General features: G+C 39.2%; 2 protein-coding genes across 3 annotated transcripts; both read left to right on the top strand.

Moving 5' to 3' along the window:
• On the top strand, window positions 1–13,284 carry inpp5kb (inositol polyphosphate-5-phosphatase Kb). 2 transcript variants are annotated; one of them, XM_084731241.1, is made up of 13 exons: window positions 1–192; window positions 3,149–3,206; window positions 6,637–6,741; window positions 6,845–6,953; window positions 7,326–7,442; window positions 8,558–8,733; window positions 8,836–8,947; window positions 9,074–9,183; window positions 10,908–11,124; window positions 11,271–11,408; window positions 11,491–11,574; window positions 11,666–11,770; window positions 12,581–13,284. In XM_084731241.1, the coding sequence occupies exons 2-13, from the start codon at window positions 3,157–3,159 to the stop codon at window positions 12,647–12,649; spliced, it is 1,392 nt and encodes a 463-aa protein (XP_084587367.1). In that variant the 5' UTR covers window positions 1–192; window positions 3,149–3,156; the 3' UTR covers window positions 12,650–13,284. The 2 variants fall into 2 exon arrangements, with proteins under 2 accessions (XP_084587367.1, XP_084587366.1); XM_084731240.1 differs by lacking the exons at window positions 1–192; window positions 3,149–3,206 and adding an exon at window positions 4,612–5,253.
• A 2,699-nt stretch (window positions 13,285–15,983) lies between these two features.
• nle1 (notchless homolog 1 (Drosophila)) lies at window positions 15,984–25,062 on the top strand. Its single transcript, XM_084731239.1, has 13 exons — window positions 15,984–16,096; window positions 16,868–17,029; window positions 17,661–17,881; window positions 18,001–18,080; window positions 19,044–19,120; window positions 19,249–19,346; window positions 20,275–20,467; window positions 20,965–21,100; window positions 21,232–21,278; window positions 21,944–22,146; window positions 22,832–22,991; window positions 23,081–23,151; window positions 23,883–25,062. Exons 2-13 carry the CDS (start codon window positions 16,892–16,894, stop codon window positions 23,893–23,895), a joined length of 1,437 nt encoding a protein of 478 aa, XP_084587365.1. The 5' UTR covers window positions 15,984–16,096; window positions 16,868–16,891; the 3' UTR covers window positions 23,896–25,062.
• The last annotated feature ends 1,018 nt before the right edge of the window (window positions 25,063–26,080 follow it).

The following is a 26,080-nucleotide window of genomic DNA, read 5'->3' as shown; positions in this document are numbered from 1 at the left end:
GACCTTGCACCCAGCAGGCGAACAGCTGAGAGCAACGTGAGGGAACCCAAAAGAGAACAAACAGTCAAACAACGGGACTCACCGTAGGAAAGCAGATCCAGTCTCTCGACTCCCCTTTAGAGATCTTTGTCATCTGTGCACAGGGGGTCTGCAGCTTTTTCCGGACACCACAACAAAGAAACACAGACAAAGGTACTGTACTGAACGTATGATGGTCTTTTTGTTGTTAGAACGTGCTTAGAACAGAAGAAACAGTCTTTTAAAAGAGACACTTGAGTAAAACCTTGGAGAATTATGCTTTTGTTCACACAGACTAAACTGTCTCACACAAAAGGACACATCAGTGACCAAGATATTAAAGTAAATGGAGCAGTCATGATGTTTTATTAACCTTCATGAAGTTAAAGGACACTGTGGAGGACATAAATGTTTCCTTTTTCTATCTATGCAGAGAACTGAGGTTCTGAAAGGTCACAAACACAGGTAGAACTGTCCTACGGTGCAAACAAGTATTTAATTTAATGGGTTTAATGTGATTAGAATTGCTGGATACTTGCATTATTTTGAACATTTTAATTTGAAAATCTAACACTGGTTTGTGAAACTGGCTGTGGGAAAAACTAGTACATATATTTCAGGAGTTAGCAGCTCTTTTTCATTCAATATTCCTTTGTAATCCCTACACTTTCAGATGTTTGTGTGGTATAACAACAACAAATCCACTTTCCGTTAATTAGTTTGTGTGTGGGGACAAGGAGCTAGTCATAAGAGGTGGCTGTTCTGGCCCAAAAAAATAGCATTACAATCTATTTAATCACAATCCAAGATCTATAATGCAATCTTTTTCTCAGTTTTGAAATACCCTATAGCCAGACTTGAAATAGCGTATGAATGTATCCCTTTGCACCATTAAAACAGAATATTACACATCACAGTTAAATGCTTGATTCTGATTGTTCAATTATGGGATTCTAAGGTATGTTATTTCAGATTAGCAGCAATAAAAGGAGCAATAAAATCAGTGTTAATTCAATAAAAACATTTTTAAATCAGTATTTTGTGTCAATTTGTTTTCTGTCAAGTATGTCACCTAAGGAAAAGCTACATGAAGTAATTTGTCCAATCATCCATCTAGTTGACCACATGACTTTCTGACACCTGCTCAATACCGAACAGACTCATCTGTTTGCAACTAGTTAGCTGGTGAATATAGCTGAGCTACAGAGCCAAATATTTCCCTCAGGAATTGTTGGAAACTAAAACAAAGCTAAAAGGTGAATAAATGTTGGACTTAAATTAGTGCAGGGGCCAGAAATACAACTACCTCATGCTAATGTAGCATGTGTGCTGCATGTGAAAATAGCCAACTAGCTAGTTTGCTAACATGACCATGAGGGGACAGTATTTTAATGTCTTTTAAGCTTGTTAGGCTGCCCCCATGTGGACAGAAATTATATTAACACTCAAGTCAACAGAATGTCCTTGAATGAAAAAATAGGTGTGTGTCTATCACAGATGGTGAATACTGGAGTTTCTGGTAATTATCTAGTAACAGACCTTTTTTTTACAGCACCCATTTTGACATGAAATAGAGTATACACAAGGTTCCATTCCATTCAGGTGCTGCTGCTGTGCATGCTGACCCACTGAAAAAGCTCTGCTACACTAGGTGGATCACAGCCTGTATTAGCATCATTGGTACCACCTGTGTTTATCCCTCATATCCAAATGGCTGCAGTTTGACTCTCTGAAATTCCCTCTACTTAAACAGTCTGAGTTAAAACTTAAAAATAATCTGTACTTAACAACTGACTTAACAATTAGTGAATGGACTAATGACCCTATGATATTAAAATGCAAGAATCCATAAACTTAGAATACTAGCAGGTTATTTAAATAAAATCACAATAATATAGTCTGAAATATTTAAAAATGATCTATGGGCCAGATTGAGGTTGTGAAAGGACAGCCATTTGACCCTTCTTCTAAGTCCCACCCCTTTTGGAGCCATGACCAAATTTCTCCTCTCCTGTTTTTTGTACTTGGATATTCTATGGCCAAGGTTTGTCCATGTTTAAAAGAAAAGCAGATTTTGAAGTTGGTTAAAAGATGTTACTGGGGGACCTGTAATGTACAGTTGCATCTTATGTTAGTGTAGAGGATAGATCGTTAACCTTATTTTAAGAAAATATGTTTTATTTGTGATGTTGTGGAGGAGCACTACAGTACCCACAATTCTAAAATGTAACAGCGATGTCTTTGATTGGTGGAGCTCACTGTTACCATGGACATGTTTAACACTCCTATGAACAGGCTGGCTAGTTAAATAGCTAACATGAATCATACTAGTGATGTTACACTGAAGAGAGTATATTTTATATGTACACAAACTACAACATAATACAACACTGTTAAAATATTTACGTACACAGTCTTGTGCCATTCCCTTTTTTTGTTTTCTAGTCTTTTTTTTTGGTTCAAGTCAAATGTTTTATGGTCACGGTTCATCTCATAGCTGGTTGTCTTAAGCCTCTTTATATAAGGATTTTCTGAAACATCAGTGGAGTGAATGAAGAGGAAATTTACATATGGAACTGAACCTGCTGAAAAAGTAGGTGGTCACTGTTCTGGCCTGGTCAACTGTAAAAATGCAGCCCGTGGCTCACAGTAAAAAGGCGTCAAAATAATACTCTTTCCCTGCTTTGGATTTCAATGGAAACAGGCCAACCACAAGCTGCTGTGGTACACAGCCTTCTAAATGAAAGGTCAACTGTAATATATCTGCAGTTTGCCTTATGAACTCCCTAACAATATCAAAACTTTTAGTTTTTATCCACTAAATGACCCCACAACTATTTTTATACATCAGAATCTTTTGAGCATTTTTTTTACGAGAAGGCTCTCTAGTAAAGTGCTTCTGTTTTTACATGTGACCTTCAGGGCACTGTCACTTTAACATGGATGAAGCTAACCGTGATGAGACGTGATTACAAACCCATTTCAGAAATGACTTTCAGGCATCCCTGTCAGGTCTGTTTTATTGGGCACCGGTCTGTGCTCGCAGTAAACTGGCCGCAATAGAGGCATGTGTGTTTCCTTGTTGTCGACACTTTGTTTTAGGCATATATGTGTTTGTGTGTGCCTACAGGGGAGAAAATGAGCACTGGAAGTGGAAGATTTCGAAGTGGGGGAAAAGACAAGTGCAGGTAAGACCAGAATCACAACACACTTTGTCATCTAATGGTCTTGAAAGGGTAAAGAATAGGAAAGAACAAGAGAGAGGAAATGATGAAAGTAATTGTAAGAGAAAGGACAGACTCCAGGCAGAAAAGGGTGTATGCAGAGGCCAAGAGAGTCCAGAGAAAGAGGGTATAACTCCACGGTATAGTGTCTGAATTGCCCAACCTTCATAAGTGGCTTTGAGGCTGCTGTTTCTGAGTCTTTGCACTATTTTCTCTGTGATAAAACTTAAATAGCCTTGCATTCATCATTTCTCACTAGTTATCCACTTAACACCTCTGCTGGCTGAAGAATGTGCCCTAAGTCTCTGCATGTGACACTGTTACATGAAGTGGCAGGGAGATCTGGGGCACCCAAGATTAGCATTTTTTATTTTGAAAGGGGCGATCTCTTCTGGTGGTTTCTACCCTCCAAGCTCGTTTCCATTCCTTTTTTTTTTTTTTCTTATATAGAATTGTTCCCCACAGCTCCTGAAAAAATTAAAATGACTTGACTTGACTTTCTGCCATAATTTATTGTTTGAACTCTGCCACCAGTGACTAAATCAGAAATTACTACTCAATATGAGTAGTTACAGATTACAGAGTTTTTATTTACTCAGATAAAGATGTCAGTCAGTAAGATACAGTACCAAAATTAATTAATTAAATGATTTCCAAAATGATGGAGTATAATTTATCTCCATTGCTTTTGGAATATCCACATGGAATTTGCCTTAGTGAGCTCAATTAAGGGCAAAAAAGACAAAAATAGTAAAACCACTCATAGGGCAATAGGGCTACTTAATTATGAAACTAAACTTTTTATATAAGGTTGAAAATATCTCATGGTATTTATGGTTTTGAATCCTTTAAACCATTTAAGTATTGGGCAAAATACATTGCAGTTGCTGATTACTTCACAACTTGTGTGTTTCCAAGTATATTATGTAATTTGTCTATTATTAACTGTGCTGTAACACTTAATTAGAATTATTTGAGCCGTTGTTCTTAGTGGGAAAAAACTCGACTGTGTCAAAGCATACAATCCTGCATTTAACCCCCCACTTTCTCTCTGGGTTTACAAATATAACCTTTCACCTATATGAGAAGAGGCTGGATCGAGGCCAAAAGAAGCTAATGCTATTGTGCACGGTTGTCCCCTCACTAATGCACGGCTGTAATTGCGGGGTTACGCGTGCATTGTTCAGTGTACTCAGCTGATAGAGAGATCACTGGTTATAAACCTCTTAAGGGTCCGAATGGTTACCCAAGTCTTGCAACACAGTGATGCAGGATCAGCCTCTTCTGTTCTCTGTGACAACACACACTCACACGCGTTCACATGCCCGACTCCTGCCTGCGATTATAAGCCAAATCTGACTCATTCTTGCCCACATTCCTGAGTCGACCCCACCGCTTTGTCATTCGTTGCTCCACTGCTGCGTGACCACACAGGGCTGTGCCACCAAGAGGGCTGCACCAGTGCGGGCAAACTGCACCCTAGGCTTTTGAGGTTTTCACCGTGACCACTTTGGAGGACCTAAATCAGAAGAGACTCTACCAACCAGGAATCAGTTCATGTTACATCAAGTGGCCTGGGCTGAGTGGAGGCCTTTCACAATAAATGGCTGCAACTGAACCAACCACAGAAGTCTGAAGAGAAATCAAACCAGAGGCTTTTCTTGTACTGGATTGTGCTTGTTTGCCCTAGCAGGACAGCATCCTTGATTTTTATTTGAACAATCTTGAGACCGTAAAATAAACCTAAACACCGGAAGACCTTTTTTCAAGTCTAAAATCCAAAGATGGACCCCTTGACAGGCAGTCCACGTCTACGTGTGCGCTCAGACAGCACGAGCAGCTCAGCGTCTCAGGGCTCAAAGTCCAAGATGCTCCTCCGACAGCGTTTGTCCCAGCTGCTCACCTGCATAGAGGACATGAGCTCTGACGATGAAGCCAGTGAGGAGGTGTCCCGCACGCTGGATGAAGCCTTTCAGCTCTGTGGGCACTTCATTCCCACAGACGCGTTCAGGTTGACACTTGCACATGCTCAGTCAAACATACACAAGGTTACACAGACAGACACACAGGAAGTGCTCTCTGAAATAATCAAAGACTTACTGGACTTTCTGGATCGATCTTTGTTTTGATTGAATTATGTGATGAAAATTGGGTCAAAAAGCTTGAATATTGAAGTATTTTACAACGTGCATGGATGACATAAAAAAGGGGGCAGGACTTGATAAGTATTCACTTCTTCCCACTCCTTTTGAGACATAAATTATTTATTTCTGCTGAACATTTGTTGTTAAGTGCATTTGTTAGACTGTTTCTTGTATATTTTATTTTTATTCTTAAACATGTTGAAAATAAAATCTAAAGATCTAATATAAAAATGATTATACTATGACAGGAATTTAATTGAATTATAGATGCATTATGTCATATGTTTCTAAATATGATCTTAAATATGTTTTTAATGTCTTCATTATTTTTCCATTGATCAAGGACGCAACAAACTGTTGAATGCTTTATTATATGTTGTTGAAGAGTAGAACCTAAAATTTACTAAGATAAAAAGTGGTTTGTTTTCCACAGGCAGTATTACAGAAACTTCATATGAACTTCAGCTTCATATGTTAAGTCTTAAGATAACAAGAATAAGGACTTTTTCACAGTTTGGTGGTATAGTAAAGCCTAACTAACTTAATTCATCATGTTATCTCAGGTTAGGAAATCCTAAATACTCAGTCCAACATTACTCATCAGCTTTTATCTGTTATCTGCAACCAAAACTACTTTCCCTGTTTCACTGAGCTAAACTACTTTGTTTTTTCCCAGTTAAAATATACTGAAACATACAAAAATGGAGCCAAACCATCAATTTTAACCTTCCCAAAAACCCAAATCCAAAGATGTTATTTTTGGGAAATTTACAGCAATGCTAACTAGGGTGATAAAAGAAAGAGAGTGGGCTAAGATAAAGAGACACCACTGTATCCAGCATCCACTGTGTAAAAACAAAAAAAGTGCAGCCATATATGAATGACTACTGCAGGTGGAAAAATGAAAGGTAGTATGTCTTAACAGTTATCCTAAAGTTAGGAAAGTTTATTTAATATTGTGAGAAGTTAGGATGCTTGTGTTTTCCTATCTTAATTTAGGACAGGACCGCTGACTTTTTCCTAAATCAGGTGCTAAACCTAATTACCATGATTACTAAACAGAAATCGACAACTGCAAGTTCAGAAGTTTCTGTAATGTAATAATAAATTTACAACCAATGTAAAAGAAAAAATGAACACACACATTCTGAGGCCAGTGTATTTACAACAAGAAAAATGTACCAACGCAACTAATATTTGTCAATATTTTCTCTTTTTCCATCATTTTGATCGATCCGTGTCGTTGACAGGCTGCACATGGTGACCTGGAACGTGGCCACAGCAGAGCCTCCAGAAGATGTCACCTCTTTGCTGCAGTTAGATGTCCAGCCCCCCACAGACCTCTACGTGATTGGGTGAGAAAATTAAAACTTTTGCCAGTGTCTCTTTTCTTAGCAAAAGAAAATCACATGCGTCTTTGTATTGTGTAATTCATTTGTTTGTGTTGGTGTGTGTCAGCCTGCAGGAGGTGAATGCCACTCCTGTGAGGTTCATCTCTGACCTGATAGCGGAGGACTCCTGGAGCCATGTCTTCATGGACACATTGGCACCCAGAGGCTTTGTCAAGGTGAGAGAGGACACAGGAAGAGGAAGGGAAACGGTGTGAACTGGTGTGAACTGGTGTGAACAGAGTGGATGTATGTGCCCAACCAGCTGGTATGAATAATACTGTCACGCAGGTTACTGAAAACTTGTTTAACTGTGGGGCTGCTTCGGTCAAAAATCCTCAAATACTTTCTTTCTGTTGGACATTGTGTATTTAGACTTGGCCATATTTTGTTTCATTTGATTTCATCCTCTTATTATCTACAATAATGTTACATATACATCATTTGAAAGTCAAAAATATTATAAGATATATAAAGGTAAAAATATTTTAAGTGAGAAATACACAAATAATGCTAAAATAAAATTAAAACCTTTCTCCATCTCTGTCTAGGTCACATCAATAAGGATGCAGGGTTTGCTGCTACTGGTTTTTGCCAAACAAATTCACATCCCCTACATCAGAAACATACAGACCACCTACACTCGTACTGGCATCTTTGGCTACTGGGTAAGAAACCATAATAGGAGAGCTGGTGAGCCCTGGACCTTGTAGACTGCAGCACGGTTAAACTCTGCACACCAGGAATCCCACTGGCATCAGATGCTTTGGAGTTATAACACCATTATGAAAGGCCTATTATGTTTGTTTAGTGGAATGTGTAACAGCTTTGACAGAAAGAAATCACAAAGAAAGAAAACTGGTGAGGTTACACTGGGGCAAACACTTGCAAAACAAATGTCTCAACCCATAATCCGAGTTATTTTTTAAAAAGGGGGGTTAAGTGGTGTTTTTTAAATTATAATATATTTCATTTTCTTGTAAATACTGCTGTGAAATGAGTCTGTTTTTCTTAGAATTGGTCTGGACTCTTCAAAGGTGAAAGTATTACTTTAAAGGGATAGTTCAGATTATTTGAAGAGAGGTTTTATGACGTACTTATTGATAGTCATTGTATTAAGTACAGTAGATGGCAGGTGGCACGCCCCAGTTTGAAGAAGCAGAAAGGAGTACCAGTATACAAGCTAAACAATATACTGCTGTGGACAGGATCAGCAGCAAAACCATTTTTAGCCACTTAAAAAAGGATCCACCAGAAAAATCGGTATCATTTTGCGTGCATATTGAAAATATTGTCATTGCTTTGCTGCTACAGCAGCGACACCACTTTCCAACAGGAAACCAGTGGTATATAGGCCAAATGTCACTCTCTCCAAACCAACCAAGTTCCAGGGGCAAAATCAGTAATTTTTCCTCTCAGAACACAGGGGTTGCTGGTCTACTGCTGCCTCAATCTGTTAATTTATTTGTGTTATTGTGTGACTTCAGTGAATCAGAACAAACCTTTCAAAACACTGAAGTCACACAAAGTAAAGTGGTGAAAAAATTCTAAATATAACATGCACTTAAGCAGATTTTTGGAGGGACCTTTTGAAGTAATTAAAATACATTTTGCTGCTGACCCTGTCCGCAGCAGTTCGTTGCTTAGCTTCTCCAAATGTGGGATGTGCTGACCTCCTCAAGTATCTCATACAGCCCTGCTTCAATTAATACAAAGACTCCCTTTAAAGTCCACTCGTTCACTTCACATACTGTTTTCCTCCTCCTCTATTTATCTATGTCAGGGTAATAAAGGAGGAGTGTCCGTGCGTTTTTCCTTCTACGGCCACATGGTGTGTTTCCTGAACTGCCACCTGGCAGCTCACATGAACTATGCTCTGCAGCGTGTTGATGAGTTTGAGTACATCCTGGAGACGCAAGACTTTGACATCTCTGACACCTCACATGTCCTGGACCACAAGTCAGCATGCCCACACACACACACACACACACACACTGAAATACACACACTGAGGATTGTTGTATAGCAGGTAACGTGAGGCTCCACCCCTCTCACACACAGGGCTGTGTTCTGTTTGGGTGACCTGAACTTCCGTATCGCTGACCATGGCTTGCACTTCATCCGCTCGTCCATCAACAGCGGACGCCTTAATTTGCTCTGGACCAAAGATCAGGTGATGTGACGAGTGTGAGCAAACATACACCCACACTTGCAAATATTAAGACTGGATTGCACAGACAAAGATTATTTTTGATTAATTGTGCAGCCCTACTTACCAATTTATTTCATGTTCCTGCAGCTCACTATGATGAAGAAGAAGGAACCTTTCCTGCAGGAATTTGAGGAAGGGCCATTAAACTTTAAACCCACCTACAAGTTTGACCGTAACTCTGACACCTATGATACCAGGTAATGGGTGCAACAAACAAATATAGTACACACAAATACTCAGTATACATTTCTTTAACTTCATCTTCATCTTGTGTCCGTTTGAATTTTGCACAGCACTCCGAAGACATGGTTGGGTTTTAAGTAAGACAACCTTTACATTTTTTGTGTTGCATGCCCCACACCCCCTTATTCCTTAGTCACCACACCGTCTCTCCTTTTTCCCAAAGCTTTTGAAACTGTGTCCTTAGTTGGAACGACAGGAGCCCAAACCGTGGCGTTTAGATGGAGTTGAGAGCAGCTCTGTTAAGGCGTATCCATTCCTGACACTAGCACCATGTATGTGTCTCTCTCAGAAAGAGCACTGTGGCGCTGCCCCTAACCATGTACAGACCCAGGCCCCTGCAGCGCTGCAGCACCACCCTCTTCTTCCTCCTCACCTCCCTCACCTGGGGGCTGCTCTCTGTCTGGTTTGGGGCCTGGTACAGGGAGCTAGACCCGCCAAGGTGGGTGTCTCCATAGAATAAGAGAGCACCCCATACTACAGAGTTCTCTACGTGCACAATATTGTGTGACGTATGTCCTTAGGAGCTGCACGTCTATTTACTTCCTGTCAGTGCTATAGTAACATTACCATCACTTGGTGACGTTTTTATCCTTAAGCATAAGGGTTGTTTGAGCATTTAGATTATCACCTCAGTGTCAATATTTAGCAATGTTAGCTAGTTACCTCAGATCATCATTTTCGTTCAAAAGAAAATAAAACTTCGGTTAAAATAAACTCTTAATTCACTGCATTAGATGTGAATATATTTTTCTGGCTCTACACGCTGGTTCTCTGATATTGGACCTCCCTCCTGCTCTTCTGCCAGTGATATTTTCACATCTGAAAAGATGAATTACAGATTGATTTCGACCAAACCAGAGTTGGTGATTGTTGGAGCAGTGGGAAGACTATCCAAAATGGATTTGGTGAGTTTTATTTTGTTTCTGTTGAGTTTGAATGAAGATGATGATAACTACTTAGCTAACATGGCCCATGATTATCTAAGGCACTGAGGTGATTATCAAAATGCTCAAACCACTATATATGAAACAAATGGTAAATATTATTAACAATATGTACCGAACTAACTGAGAAGTGAACTACAACTGTAACTTAAGGATGAAAAATCATTAAGTTTGTAGGTAAAGGTAACATTACTATAGCACTGGCAGAAAACAAACAGACATGCAGCCTATAAAACAGATATAATTTACCAACTTTCACAAAAAATTGGAGACACTGATAAAAATGGCTGGACACAAAAGGGTTAATATAAACCTTGACATATTGCAGACATGAACACCTGAGACAACTCCCTCCTACACCCAGCACCTCACTGTCTGGTCTTGCATAATGTATGTACTGTATGTGTTTTATTGTGAACGTTTGTATGCATAAGCTGTAATACCATTTCAAATGGTATTGTCCACTCCTAACATCCATCATTTCTCCACAGCATGCAACACTGTGGGTATGGTTTTGTATTGCATGTGTGTGTGTCCCTCAACAGCACTGTTTCTAGTGTTTCTGTCTAAAAATAAGAATTGACCCTTCCTGAGCCCTGCCCCTTTTCATTCTGTGTTACAATAACAGTTGAACAAGTTTGTTGTGCCGTGGTACCTCAGTCAACTGTCTCCAGAAAGGGGCAGGGCTTAGGAAGGGCCAAACTTCTATCAACACTTGCTTTTGCTTTGCTCAGCGGCAAGAAGAGGAAACCAGCCTGGACCGATCGGATCCTCTGGCGCATCAAACCCAAAGCCCCGCCATCAGAGGATGACGATGATGAGAAGGCATCAACTTCTACTGATGATGGACTCGATGAGTATCCACTCCTGGTCACTCAGGATAAATACACCAGTGACATGAGCTACGGAGTCAGTGACCACAAGCCTGTCATTGCAACCTTCAGCCTGGAGGTGAGAGCAGACTCACTGCTGGACGTTAAAACTTAATTCTGTTAATCATACATATTAAATCTGCTTCCTTTCTTCTGATTCGACCACTAAATAAAGATGCTTTCTGCATTGTTAAAGCTTCTTCTTTCCTCCTGTCCCTCTTGCAGCTGAGGAAATGCTTTGACACTTCACTGGTGCACATATCTCCTGTGGGTGTTTGGAGCGCCGACCAAGACGCACTTCTTACCTACACAGTCCAGGAGGACTTCATGTCCTCCACATGGGACTGGATTGGCCTGTATAAGGTACTGGGGCTTACAGAGAATGAAGAACACAAACAACAGAGCACAAAAACAGATGTGAACTCACTGGGTTGTTCTCCTGCAGGTGGGATTCAAGAGTGCGTCTGATTATGAAACCTTCGTGTGGGTCAGAGAGAACGACCTGCCAGAGATAAATGAAGTCATACAGGTAAAGTGCAGTTAAAGGTGTCATGTCCAGACAAACACTAAATGAGCACCTGTTTTAGTAACATGTATGTGTGTATGTGCTTTGGTTGCAGATTTCTGTGGATAAAGATGAGATTCCTCTGCTTGGTGGACAGTATGTTTTGGGTTACTACAGTACAAACATGCAAAGCATCATTGGCCTCAGTGCTAACTTCCAGGTGAATGTGCCATCATAATATCTGTAGTATACTTTATAATGTCTCACTGTCTCATTATTATTTGTCTACTTAAAAGAGGATGGTGTCATTTATGCCCTGAGACACCTCAGTCTGTGCTCGTTAACATTCACTGTCGCAGATATTGTCAGAAATAAAAGAAGGGATCTGACTAACACCAAAACGCTGTGACACCAAATAGTACAAAGGACAGTTTCTATGAGTAACAGACTGGTTGCACAGCAGACATTTTAAAATGTCAGAGCAGGAAAAACACAGGTGGACTTAATGACAGTAATTATGGCTCAGTGACAGTGACAGTGAACCAGCATGCACAGTAGAAGGACTTCCCCTAGAGGAATGCAATAATCATTAATACACCTGTGAGTTTTCTGGTATGATTTGTCAAACTGTCTGCTATGCAATTAGACCATAGTTTTTTTTTGTTTGTTTTTTTTTAAAAAAAAGGGACTACAAATGAAGAGTTTAAATTTCCCTCCAAAGAACATTCAACATAACCTTCTGGGGATATGTATCTGTTCTCTTTGTCTCCCCAGATATCTTTATTTATGTTTCTTGCATTTTTATGTTTTTCTTCACTTTTTATATCTTTGTTTCATTGTTGAACGACATTCAGAGTGGAAGGCAAGAAAGAATTTCATCATACAGGGATATTTGTTTTTAACTGTGCATATGACAACAAATGCTCTGACATGACTTGAGATGTACCTATTAGGTGGTCACTGAGTATGTATTTACAGTCGGAAATGTGTGTGTCAGTTTTAAGGGACCATCTTTGTTTCAACCTTGCAGATCCTGGAGTCAAAGCGTGCTGTCATGGAGGGCCTCGTTCCTGAGAACATCAACGGGCTCAACAAATAAGAACAAATTCACAGCGGTGCCACATCTTATTTCTCTCTGTTGGAAACTCACAACCCAAGATCTTCTTCATTATCTGCTGGATAAACTGACGCAGTCATTAAATAACTGCCACCACACTGTGCCATCACATGGACTGGAAACTTCAATTTGTTGTTTCCAACATTGTCTTTAAGGAGTTCACCTGAAGTCAGATTCAATCCTGCTGGAACAGTTTCTCTGAAAAAAAAAAAAAGGTTTATCGCAGTGAGTTGCCACCCAGCTGATCCACAGGCTTTTTAGAGCAGCAAATACAGGAATAACTTCTGTTCTGTTTTTGAAAATGGTGGACATTCACTGCACGTCAATACAGTACTTGGTCAAATTGTATTTGAAAACACATTTTAATGTTTTGGTTTGATCCTTAGTAGTGCCAGTGCAGAGAACTGTAAATTTAAAAAATGATGTTGATGCAAGCTGTTTTCCTTTACTGTCATAATGCAGAAAGATGCATCTAGTAATTGAGTTTTTAAAATTCATGATATGAATTATTTGCACCAATTATTGGAACCAAGTGTCTTAATGTGGAATGATGATGACAAGAGAAAGATTTTAACATATAATGTACACATGAATTACTCTGAGAACATTTAATGTAAGATGTGGATATTGGTGTGGGGCTTTAAAACAAATATTTGTAATTCATGTCAGAAGAAGTCTAAATTCTATCATGGCAGACTCAGTGAACATAATCATGATAAGTTGATATATCATCATGGATTTAAAGATTTTAATTATTTATATATCTTGTAGATTCTCACATTAGTGCAATACAGGATGCCTTTTCTGTCTAAATGCAAACATGATGATTGATGTCATAGAAGTGTCAAAATGTCTGTGTGTGTGTTAAACTGTGTATATTTGGTTGACTGATAAACTGAACAATATCACAGCAACAGAACACACTCAGCTTGGATGTGTGTTGTCATGTGATCCATGGGGGTAATATAATACTGTATATGAAGTACAGGCAGTGCTGGAAAATGCCTTTCAAGTTAATCTGTGACATCTATAAAATGCTTAGCCAAGACTTCTATTTTCTTCTTAATAAAAAAAATGTGTTAAAGCCCCTACATATTTGAAGATTGCAAATTAAAATTTGCAGCTGACTGTGAAAGTTCATTGGCATATTACATATTTTATAAATAAAATCTTAATCACTCAATAAATGTTCAAACTAAAAAGGGATCAACAAAAATCATAAAACGATCTAAAAGCACATTAATTAGTCATAAATAAATAATGGCATTTAAAAAATATTTGAAAACTCTGTTTAAAATGTGAAATAAATTACTGGATTCACAAATTGAAGAAAGAATACAGACTTTAATCAGGCATTTAAAGGGGCAATTTCCTTTTCCACGTGCATTTCCATTTCATGACACTTTGGAAAGGTTTTAGTTAATAAACAGTATTGGAAAAGATAGCCAGGGTATGAGACAAGTGTGTGTCTCTAACCAATCAGAGACTTTATGTCTGACACAAGGAGTCAGAAAATGAAATAAAACTATTCATCACATTTGATCAGCGCCAACATGCAACAACATGTTACTCCTCTGAGGTGACCAGGAGTGTAAAAAGTTTTCACATCCTTTACTGAAGCAAAAGTACTAATATCACACTGCAGAAATACTTTACTACAAGTCCTGCATTCACAAAACTTTACTGCCTTACTGTGTTATCATGTTCTACATCATAAGGCACAGGCATATATAAAAGTGACCGATTTTTGAATGGAATTTGGTTTGATCTGTTCTATGGGGAGCACGCTATGCCAAATGCAGTTTAAAATATTTGATGTTTCTTTGCTTATCAGCCAATGTACACATCTAACGGTTTGTAAAACATGACAACTTGTGATTCAGCACAAAACTATTCTAAATTCAGCACATATCCTTTTGACAAAGCTATAGCTATTCAGACAAAATTTGGACATTTATAGGTTTACCAGCTAGACCTTCACACAGAGAATCTACTCCTGAGTGAAAATGATTGAGACAAAGGATACTGGTTAAAGGATAATGTACAGTGAGTGTGTCATTATTATGAAATAAATCCTGACAGGATGATGCAGGACCCCAGTGTAAGCAGATAATGGAAAATCATTATCTACCAAGTTCATGTATTATCTCACTGGAAACAAATCTAAAATGTCAATATAATAAATTAGAATCCTGAAATCAAAATACTGAGTGAGGTTTCTAAAAACACAAAGAGCATAGACATCAATCACTATCTTCGTCCTGTCCTCTGTCTTCCTGTGATATGATTCTCTGGAGGGGCTGCTTTGTCTCAGCCAGCAGCGAAGTTTAAATTCAAGACTTTGTTAACGAAATTCAAAACTACTTCTTTATATTTTTAAGATCCCACAGGTACCCTGAAAACATATTTATAACTTAATTTGTAGCTCAGACAAGATAAAGGTGTCGCGCATGAACATGCGTTCGTGTGTGCACACTTTCCTGCAGCAGCCTCTGTGGAGACCAGTCAGTCTGCCTCTGTCTGTCTGTCTGTCTGTCCAGACAATAAACAGACGTGATGTGACTTCTCTGAGGTGACCAGGAGTGTAAAAGGTTTTCAGATTCTTTACTGAAGCAAAAGTATTAATATCACACTTTAAAAATCCTGCACTACAAGTAAAAATCCTACATTCATAAAACCTTACTGAAGTAAAACTATGGAAATATTATCAGATAAATGTACTGAAAGTAAAAGTATTCTCTGGGCTTATCCCCAGATCTCCTCAACTCCTAGATCCACCCCTGCTATCTACCCTCATTAGGTGTATGTTTTTGGCTCATGACTCAACATTAAGTTTCAGATTTGGCTCTTGACGGGAAAAGGTTTGTCCAACCCTGATTTCCATGTTCCCTCACAAACAGCAGCGAGTACAAATTAAATCTGCCTCTTTGAAGTCCTGCAGCTCTAATCCTCCATCTTGTAATCCAGAACAGGGTAAATATGACTATTGTAAGATAAAACTGTGCAAGTCACTTTGAATTAAGACAATTTAAAAATGTGTTTTAGTTTATGACTCATTATTGGCCTTTTAATATTTATTAATTTTATCTGATAAATGTTATTATTAAAGCTTGTTTATTAACTGGCCCCTGTCTTCTTTACTGTACAAATAGTTATAAATTAATTAACTGCTTTATTTATTGTCTATTATATCCGTGTGTTCCCCCAACAATATCAGAGAACTTACAGAAATATAATAAAAGTGAAGATGATAAGCAAACAGGGCAACCTAACAGCCAGTTCTTCCTATCCTCACGTTCCTCTCCCATAATTCATTGCGCGACTCGGTTCACTGACATGACAACTCCGGCTTCTTGGAGTATCTCTCTTATAAACGCTCTTCGGTGGTACACACGTGGGGAGTTTTAAAACATCGCTACCTCGCTAAAGGTAAACTCTTAGCTCCTGTTTGTGCGTCCAAAGTAGTATAAAACTGTAACCAGCTGTGTGAACAGCAGGCGATTATCTTTCTGTCCTGCGATAGCTGCTAAAATGAATTAATGGTCTGAAATGCTGGCTAAACAGCAGGCTAGCAGAATTAGCTTTATAGGTTGACATAGACTTACATTGACGTAGGCTAAGTTAGCTAGAAGTCAGAAGCTAAATACTGCATTTCAGGTTGTACGATCTGGTCCAAATCTTTGTTATAACAATGTAAAGTATGGTTCTACAACAGTGTCGCTCCCTGTACTGTTTTCTAAATGAACGTAAGTGAGTTAACATATTAGAGATTTTGTCAGGCAGGTTAGCTAGCTTAAATGTTGCCTTCCTGACAAAACTGAGAAATGACACCTCAAAGTGGATTAGATTAACGTTAAAGGAAAGAATGCAGAAATCCTGCAAAGACTGTTTCTTTAAGATTTTTATTAATAGTATTACATTTTTTACTATTATCTTGATATTGCAGTGATGCAACTACCATGATCCCACTGAAAAACATTTAAAACATAATGTATTCATTTTCACTATCTTATCAGCGATTGGGTGTGTTTTTTTGACTTAAAATAACTTTAAAGCAGAGAACTGACATTCAGAGATTTCCGAAACATTACGGGGAAACTAAACTAAATGAATTGCCTGTAGGTTTTTGTTTATTTATAGCATGTAATTAAATAAGTATGTGTTTATACCTCCATATATGTAAATATATCTGTTTGTTAGATCTGTATCTAAACCAGACAGAGGATGACTAGTGAGGACGTGGAGCGGCTGCTGATCCAGTTTCAGGATGAGGATGGGGAGGTTCTGGGTTCACCTTTTGATGTGCCTCTGGACATCACCCCAGACAAACTGCAGCTGGTCTGCAATGCACTGCTACAGAAGGTAACCAGCTGGCATCATATATGGGCATGTGTAACAGATTTTTTTTTAGCCTGATAAAGGAAATCAAAAACTTCACAAACACACTTTGACTTTTATTTGTCTAAAAATTCAAATTAAATGCTTTGACATAATCTGTCAAATCAGATAATAATATAAATTTCTTAATATTCATTGTGCATCTCTAATTGTATCACATAAATGGAGAATTTAAATTGTGATTAGACTGTACATATCTGCACATCAAGGTATTTCACTCTTATATGTTTAGCCAGGCTTTGTCCACATCTATAATATTCAGTTTAAAATGAAAACGTGGCTCTCAGCATTTCAGATTGTAAAAGTTATCATTTTACAGTGAAAGAAGTATTACTAGTTATATTCTGTATGGCAATATTACTTACTGTAGTCTTCAACAACTTTGTCACTATTGTGGTAGATTTAACATGGTAAATCCCAAAGTTTAGTCAGTATTCAAGTAACTAAATGTAGATTACATTATTAATTTTATAAATAAACACTTTATTTGAAGGGGTGTGCATAAAACTGTCATGGCACCTGACGTTTTGACAGTGTAATGAGTCCAGTGAACATCCAGTGAATGTATCTTGTGTTTTTCTGTTATTCTCTGTAGGAGGAGCCAGTGCCACTTGCTTTTTTTGTGCGTGGAGAAGCGGAGGTTGTGTCCAGTCTGGGCTTGTGTGTGAAGGCTCTCGGGGTCGAGACAGAGCAGGTTCTTCCAGTGGTGTATCAGCCTCAGGCTGTGTTCCGGGTCCGAGCTGTGGCCCGCTGTACCAGCACACTTCAGGGACACACAGAGGCTGTCATCTCGACTGCTTTCAGCCCAACCGGCAAGTGAGTAACTGAACTGATGGCAATGGTTCTTTCTGTTTGTCATGCTTTTTTATACCCTGATTTAGCCCTGATATAATGATGGATAGAGGGGATGAAACTGTACATTTTGTTTGTTTCAGATATTTGGCCAGCGGTTCCGGTGATACCACAGTGCGTTTTTGGGACTTGACAACTGAAACGCCTCACCACACTGCCAGAGGTACACAGTCACTTCTGTTGGGCAGCACAATCTCAAATTCAAAGGGATAGTTCTCATTATTTCAAGTAGGTTTGTATGGGGTACATATTGATAGTCAGTGTATACCTACAGTAGATGGTGGCTGAGACGCCCCTAGTTTGAAAAAGCAGCACGAGCACTGGTGTAGGAGGCTAAGCAATGTACTGCTGTGGACAGGGTCAGCGGCAAAACATATTTAAGGTGCCTATAAAAGGTCCATCTAAAAAATCATTATCAGTTTAGGTGTACGATATATTTAGAATATTTTCACCGCTTTACCTTGCTGTCAGAGAGCCTTTTCCAATGGGAAACCGACTTTATATAGCTAGATATCCCCTCTCTTGCTCAGCCAAACTCTATAGGAAAAATCTGCAATTTTACCTTGCAGAACATGGAACATGCTGGACTACCTCTGCTTCAATTGATTAGTCTGTTTGTGTTATTGTGTCATTTCTCTGTTTTAAAAGATTAGATTGCATTCACCAAAGTCACACAATAACACAAACTAACAAACAGATCAAGGCAATGGTAGACCAGCGACCCCTGTGTTCTGCAGAGTAAAAATACTGATTTTGCAAATGGAGTCTGGTTGGTTTGTAGAGAGCAACATTTGGCTTAGATAACAGTGGTATCCTGTTTGAAAAGGCTGTCTGACAGCAAGGTAAAGCAATGACATTATACTAAATATAGTATAAAAGTAAGCTGACCTTTTCTTAAATGGCTAAGATACATTTTTCTGTTGAGCCTGTCCACAGCAGGACATTGCTTAACTTCCTACACTGGTACACCTCTCTGCTTCTCCAAACTGGGGGTTTGTCAACCGCCATTGACTATAGATAATACACTGGCAATCAATAAATACCTCATAAAACTTGACTTCAAATAATCCAAACTATGCCTTTAATGGTTTTAGACACCACTGAGCTTTATTCTACTTTATTTCAGGACACACACACTGGGTACTCAGCATCGCCTGGTCACCTGATGGCAAGAAACTGGCTTCAGGGTGCAAGAACAGTCAGGTGAGCTGTCAACAAACAGACAGACACACACACACACACACACACACACACACACACACCTGATCTGTGTTTTTAAGATGTGTCCCATGAACACGATGTATTTATGTTTTGTGGGTCTGTTCCTGTAGATCTGTCTGTGGGATCCAGTGACGGGGACACAGATTGGGAAGACTTTGACAGGACACACCAAGTGGATCACTTGGCTCTGCTGGGAACCTCTTCATCTGTGAGTGCTTAATTCATCATCATCATCTCATTTTTTAAAATGCTGACCTAAATTCCTCTTCAGAGGCAGCTTCTGCCCTGATGTGTTTTACTTTTAAAACGGAAAATTTCATCAATAATTTAAGCTTCTTCACAAAATATTTGAACATGACACATTGGGAAATACAGGGATCGAAATAATGAAATAAATATTAAATATAAATAATAAAGTGGCTGAATTCCATTTAGCTACTTCAGTTTCAGTTTGGTATTGTGCAGTCTGGCTTACTGGGGCACTTCAACAGAAAGGAGACAATATTGATGTTTTTAGTAACAACTGTGCCCTCTGCCTAGTCGATTTGCGTATGTTTGCGTGCACAAAATATTCAAGTTTTTGCCTTTATTTTCCAAAAGACAATATTCCTACTAAGCTGTTTACATGGTTAATGAAAATTAATATTCCACTAATATTCCCATTTGCATGCAGCTGTACATACTTTTATTATGAAAAAATAAAAATGTCTGAATTCCCTTTGAGCTACTTGGTGTCTTTGCATCAAAATAGTACTTTTCCGCCAGTTACACATGACCATGTAAACACAGCCTCACTCTTGCTTTTGTTTCACCACCTTCTTGAACAGGTCTGCCTTGTGATATTTGAGCAACACACCTGATTCAAATGATCATCTCGTCATCAAGGCTCTGCAGAAGCCTGATAACAACCTGATCATTTGAATCAGGTGTGTTGGAGCAGGGAAACATCTAAAACACGCAGGCCAGTGTGCCTTGAGGACCAGGGTTGGGAAACACTGTGTTAGAGAAGCTAGTGGAGTAGATACTCACCGGTTCATGATGACGTGATTGGCGCTGTATGGTGCATACTTGTTTTTGAACAGTGTTTATTTGAGACACACCTTCTGAAACATTCTGCCTCCCTCTCTCCCTGTCAGTAACCCAGAGTGTCGGTACTTGGCCAGTACCTCAAAGGACTGCTCAATTCGTATCTGGGACACTGTGTTGGGACGATGTGAGAAGATCCTGACTGGACACACTCAGTCAGTCACCTGCGTGAAGTGGGGAGGAGACGGACTTCTCTACACTTCGTCCCAGGACAGAACGGTCAAAGTCTGGAGAGCCAAGGATGTGAGTCTGTCGGTTTGTGTGGGTGTGACACTAAAATGTTGATCTCCACAGACAGAATGAGTTGAATAAAAGAGAAGAGACATATGTTTGTCAAATCAAGACTTAAAGGGATAGTTTTGAGTGTTTGAACTACAGTAGATGGTGGCCCACATTCCCCAGTTTGGAGAAGCAGAGAGGAGTACTGCTGTAGGAAGCTAAGCAATGAACTGCTGTGGACAGGGTCAACAGCAAAAGACATTTTAGCCACTTAAAAAAATCAGTATCAGAAAAATCACAGGAAATCACTGTCAGATAAGCCAAGTAGCCTCATTAACCAAACTCCACTCGGGAAATCAGTCATTTTATTTTGACTCAATCTGTAAATTTTTTGTGTTACTGTGTGACTTCAGTGTTTGTTCTACTGCAGCTAGTACACTGACTACCGACAAGTACCTCATACAACCCCAAATGAAATAATCTGAACTAACCCTTTAATGTGTGTGTATTTGTGGGTACAGGGTGTCCAGTGCAGGACTCTGCAGGGTCATGCCCACTGGGTGAACACCCTGGCTCTCAGCACAGACTATGTCCTGCGCACCGGAGCTTTCGAACCTGCGAATGCCACCATCAACCCCCAGGACCTCACTGGATCATGTAAGAATCATGTAACCTTTTTATGAGATACAGTTCTCGTGGGGAACATTTGCTACTAGAAGAGAATTTCTGGCTTAGATGTTTGCAAAAGGATGTTTCCATGTAACTAGCATTTTGGTTTTCCTCCCCAGTGGAAGAGCTGAAGGAGAAAGCTTTGCAGAGATATAATAAAGTTAGGGTAAGTACTATTAGTTGTCTGAACTACAGGGTTCCTATGCAGTATGGAATTTGATTTTAGTCATTTGTTAAGTATGAGAAAAAGAAAACAGAGTATGGTAAATATTTGTGTTTCCAGACTATTGCCTCTACTCTGTTTTGTAAAATTTAAAATTCAGAATTTTTAAAAATAAATCAATCATAAGTTGTACAAGCAGTTCTGGGCAGGATCTGGCTGCTAAGACTAAATATTAAGCTTGTCTGAATTTGTATGTATTCTACCATGAAGTTTCCATGGATATGACCACTGCACAGATGCTGTGAAAATTAAATTATATAACTTATTTCAGTGGATTTTTGGTTATTATTTATAAAAGAGCCTAAAATACCAGGGAACAATAATATAATATTATTTATACATTACTTAGCTGCAATTATGGGGCCATTTTTGGCAACATAATAGATTACATAGTCAGAATGTAACATACATGTTAACTGCATTTTAAAACTATTTATTTACATAATAAACATCAAGCTATTTGTACTCCGATGTGAAATACTGCCTGAAAGACAAGTCTGGAAAAGTTTGGAATTTTGAAATGGAAAATGTGTAGGAACACTGGTACTGATGTGTTCAGGTCTGTACGTCTCAGTCTCAGTCCCCTCACTCGTGTTCTCGTGCTGCAGGGTCCGGCTCAAGAGCGTTTGGTGTCTGGCTCGGATGATTTCACCTTGTTTCTGTGGAACCCCGCAGAGGACAAGAAGCCTTTGGCCAGGATGACGGGCCACAGTGCTCTGGTCAATGAGGTGCTCTTCTCCCCGGACACCCGGCTCCTCGCCTCCGCCTCCTTCGACAAGTCCATTAAACTCTGGGATGGACGCACTGGAAAGTAAGAAAAACTTTCAATCACGAAGAGCAACAGTGGCTGTCTTGTTGAGTAGACCACTGGTTCCCAACCTGGGGTGCCTCCACCAGGGGTCACCAAAGCTTCACAGGGGGTTATTTTTAGAGTTCCGGTTATTATTCAAGATATAATCTCTCAGAATAAGGGCACAGTGAGATCTCAACACAAGCTATATTCAGAAAGAACACAGTTAAAACACCCAGCTGCTAGAACAATAGCCAAGTGTCAGGGAGAAGAAACTAAGTTTGTTAAAAAAAAGAAGAAGAAGAAGAAGAAGAAGCCTATTAAGTTTGTATGATTGTTAAAAATGAATTAAGAAATACATAATACTAACGGAACAGAGTTTCTAAAATACTCTAAAACTCATCTGATGCAATAATCTACACAAGCTTATTGCATTCATAAAAATCAGCTCTGTGTTTCTGAATTCATAACATAATTTTCTGTACTGTTATGCATTGAATATAATATGAAATATTTATTAAATATGTCAGTTCTCTCAGTGATAGAAAAGGAGAACATTAAGGAAAAATGTTGGGAACTGCTGGAGTAGATCAGAAATTAATCTGTGTGTAATACCACTGTTGTCCAGATGATGGTGCTATAGGCCTCAGATCTGTGTGTCTCACTGTGTAATTATGTCTGTGCCTGTTTGTCCATTCACCCAAAGGTATTTAATGTCCTTGCGTGGACACGTGGGATCTGTGTATCAAGTTGCATGGTCAGCAGACAGCAGGCTGCTGGTTAGCGGCAGCAGCGACAGTACGCTTAAAGTTTGGGACATCAAGACCGGGAAGCTGAATATGGACCTACCTGGACATGCTGATGAGGTGAGGGCAGGAAACACTGCTTCCTGATAATTCTGCTTTGACTGTAATCTTTTTTTTCTGTCTAATAGCCTAATTTCTTGTGGGTGTAGGTTTTTGCAGTGGACTGGAGTCCTGATGGACAAAGAGTGGCCAGTGGTGGGAAGGACAAATGTCTCAGAATGTGAGTGAGAGACCAAGAGGCCATCGTCATCCTTTCTGTCAGAAAAACACCTACACATCACATCTAATCAATGCAGAAAAGTCGATAATTGGACATTTAAAACCCAATTATCGACACTGTAACATTTTTCTAAGGCTGGTCCGTGCGTTCTTTACAGATGAACCAAATGCATGATGAAACATAATGTACATCAACGTATGTCATGTTCATGTTCTAAACTAGGCTTCTACTTGAGTTTTTGTGAGGACGGCTGAGTATGAGCAACTGCAGATGGATACAGTGTGACCGGGCAGCACCCTCTGATTTAAAAGCTTAAAATTTGATGCATTATGATTCATTGATAAGCATTTTATAATTGCATCGCAGCTCTTTGAATCAGAATCAGATTGCATCGAGGTGCCAAGAGATTCCCACCGTTACTGTGCAGGAGGTCACTCTCTTAGTCTCTTTGTAAACACAGGGAGGGTCTCACATGCACTAACGTGCACTTGCATTCATGTGCAAGCAGAACAGCTACCAAAACAAGAACAGAGGAGCTCAGGTTACAACAGAAAGAGAGAGAGAGTGTGACTTCATTCTTGGGTCAGGATGCCATTACTCCACTATATCTGTACAAAGATCACAGTTGTTTGCTGCTATATTAATGTTCAGAATCTCATAAATTAAATGTATAAACTATAAAAACAGTGTTTCCTCTCATCTAACCCTCTGGCCTTGTGTTGTGTTTCCAGATGGAGAAGATAGCCGCACATCTGTTCCCGTTTCCTAACTTCGACAGAGGATTTTACATCTACTACTGTCTGTCAAGACGCCTGACAGCTGGAGCAAGGGTGGCTAGACTGACTGAATCTAATCCCCCGTTTAGCTTGACCACACTGTCTGTCATCAGCGGCACTGTGTCAAGGAACTCTCACCCAGTCATGATGCAAATGGCCTGTCCAGGTTTGGAACCCATGTGGGAATATTTATCATGTAACACCGCAAAGGTGTTAATCTGAGTTGGAATGTAAAATGTCGGTTATAATCATGAGAGCGTTGATCTATTGAGATCAGAACAAGTAGAAGCCTGACATGTAAATGTAAACTTACTCCTTGGTCTATAGCCTTATTATTGGGGATGTAGTGAATACTTTGTTTTGCATGTCTGTTCATTCTGTTCAAGCCCAGTATTTCTGCACAGTTGCAGAGAAAGATGAAGCTGTGTGGGATTGTTTTCAACTTGTGTGATCCAATCATGTCCAACTCCAAAGTGCTGTAAAGTCCAAAAGCCAAAATCTATTGGGGAAAAAAAAAAATCATAGCCTTCAAAAAACATTTTCACTGCAGTAAGAAAAAACTCCACTCGCCACTTGCAAAGGGAAACATGCACCGGTATTAGCACCAGCACCATAAATTACATTTATAATGATGAAACTGACGAATATGTTCATCAAAATTCTCTGATTTAAATTCTGACTACATGCTATTCTAGAGAAATGAAATGAGGTGGTCAGGATTTAAGCAGCACAGAATGAAAACTACAGTATGTCTCAGCAGTGTGTGTGTGTGTCCCCTCCTTCACCATAAGCCTCTCTAGATGAACTATATACTGCAGGTGACAGGTGGACCGTCGCGGCAACAGGTGGGAGCTCTAATGCCTTCCTCTGTGATGTTAATGCCGACCGCGCTCGCCCTGCTCCTTCAGCCTTTAATCTCCTCTGTCCTGCCATCAGCAAAGCTTCAGCCTGCTGATTTTTCTCTTCGGAGCTGCGGTGAAGCCAAGTGTCACCAACACTGAACTCTTTGATTCTTGTCTCACTGAAAAAAACAGGGTCACCATTCCAGTCAGAATAACCTGTTTTTTTATTTCCTGTATATAACCAGCTTTGTAAATATTTAATATGAATAAATATTTACAGCACAACCAGGGAATCTGTGTTTGATTTAAGTGTTTTACATGACCTGTCAGACCTCATACTTCCACAAGTCTTAAGTTGTTACTAGGGCTGTGCATCAGTACTCAATACCTTTAAGGTATTGATTAAAATAATCTAGTACCCAGAAGTATTGAAACGTTTCCAGTCAAACAATATCTGCATTCAGTACTCTTTACATTTATATGGTTTTGCTCACAGCCAATCAGTGTCACAAAAAAGTATCAGATGAAGTACTCCACTGGAATCTGTATCACATTAAGGGTACTCATACTGAATTTTTTTGTGTTTAACAGGCTTTGAGAAAAATTCTCATACATCATTGGATGTTTTGTTGTCAGTGCTACCAGCAGTGACAGTTTTACCTCTACTTGCAAGGTATGGTATGATTTTGAGTTAATTAAAAAAAAAAAAGTGTATGTAAGATCTTTATAAGTATGTGTAAAATATATAGCTAGATGTGGTGCATTGAAAGTACCTCCTACAGTTTGGCTCTTGTCAAAGTCACTCAGATCCTTACACTTTCCCATTTTTCCTACCTATTCACTTGCCTATTATATCCCACCTCTTGACAGGTGCCCTTGTTTGATGATGATGTGTCAGTGTTTTACCTGACAGTAGTTTTAATTTTGTGTCTTAATCGGTGTATCAACTGTATCTGAGTACACCACAGTTCATTTATCTGATGTCTTGAAATATTTGCAGAGTCACACAGATCAGGTTTATTAATCACAAGTTTATTGAAACCAGTGAAACCATGTTAATATCTAAATACCGAATGTCTCTTCAGGAGTTTCCACATCTGATCATGTGAATCACACTTGGAGAGCAGATGTTTCGACAGGATTTTTTTCTGATGTAGTACCAACACAAATGAATCCCTCAATCTGCCCAACAGGATCTTCTGAAATGTGAACCATCACACTGAATCTGATATGCTGCATGATGAGGTACACATGCTGTCGGCCTGTTTATGAAAAGCAGCAAAGCTTAAACACATGAAGAGTCTAAACAGT

This window comes from Lutjanus erythropterus, chromosome 11, assembly GCF_056507025.1.
Source record: "Lutjanus erythropterus isolate fLutEry1 chromosome 11, fLutEry1.hap2, whole genome shotgun sequence".
NCBI classification, from domain to species: domain Eukaryota; kingdom Metazoa; phylum Chordata; class Actinopteri; order Lutjaniformes; family Lutjanidae; genus Lutjanus; species Lutjanus erythropterus.
Note: the sequence above shows the minus strand (reverse complement) of the source record. Positions and strands in the feature narration are given on the sequence as shown.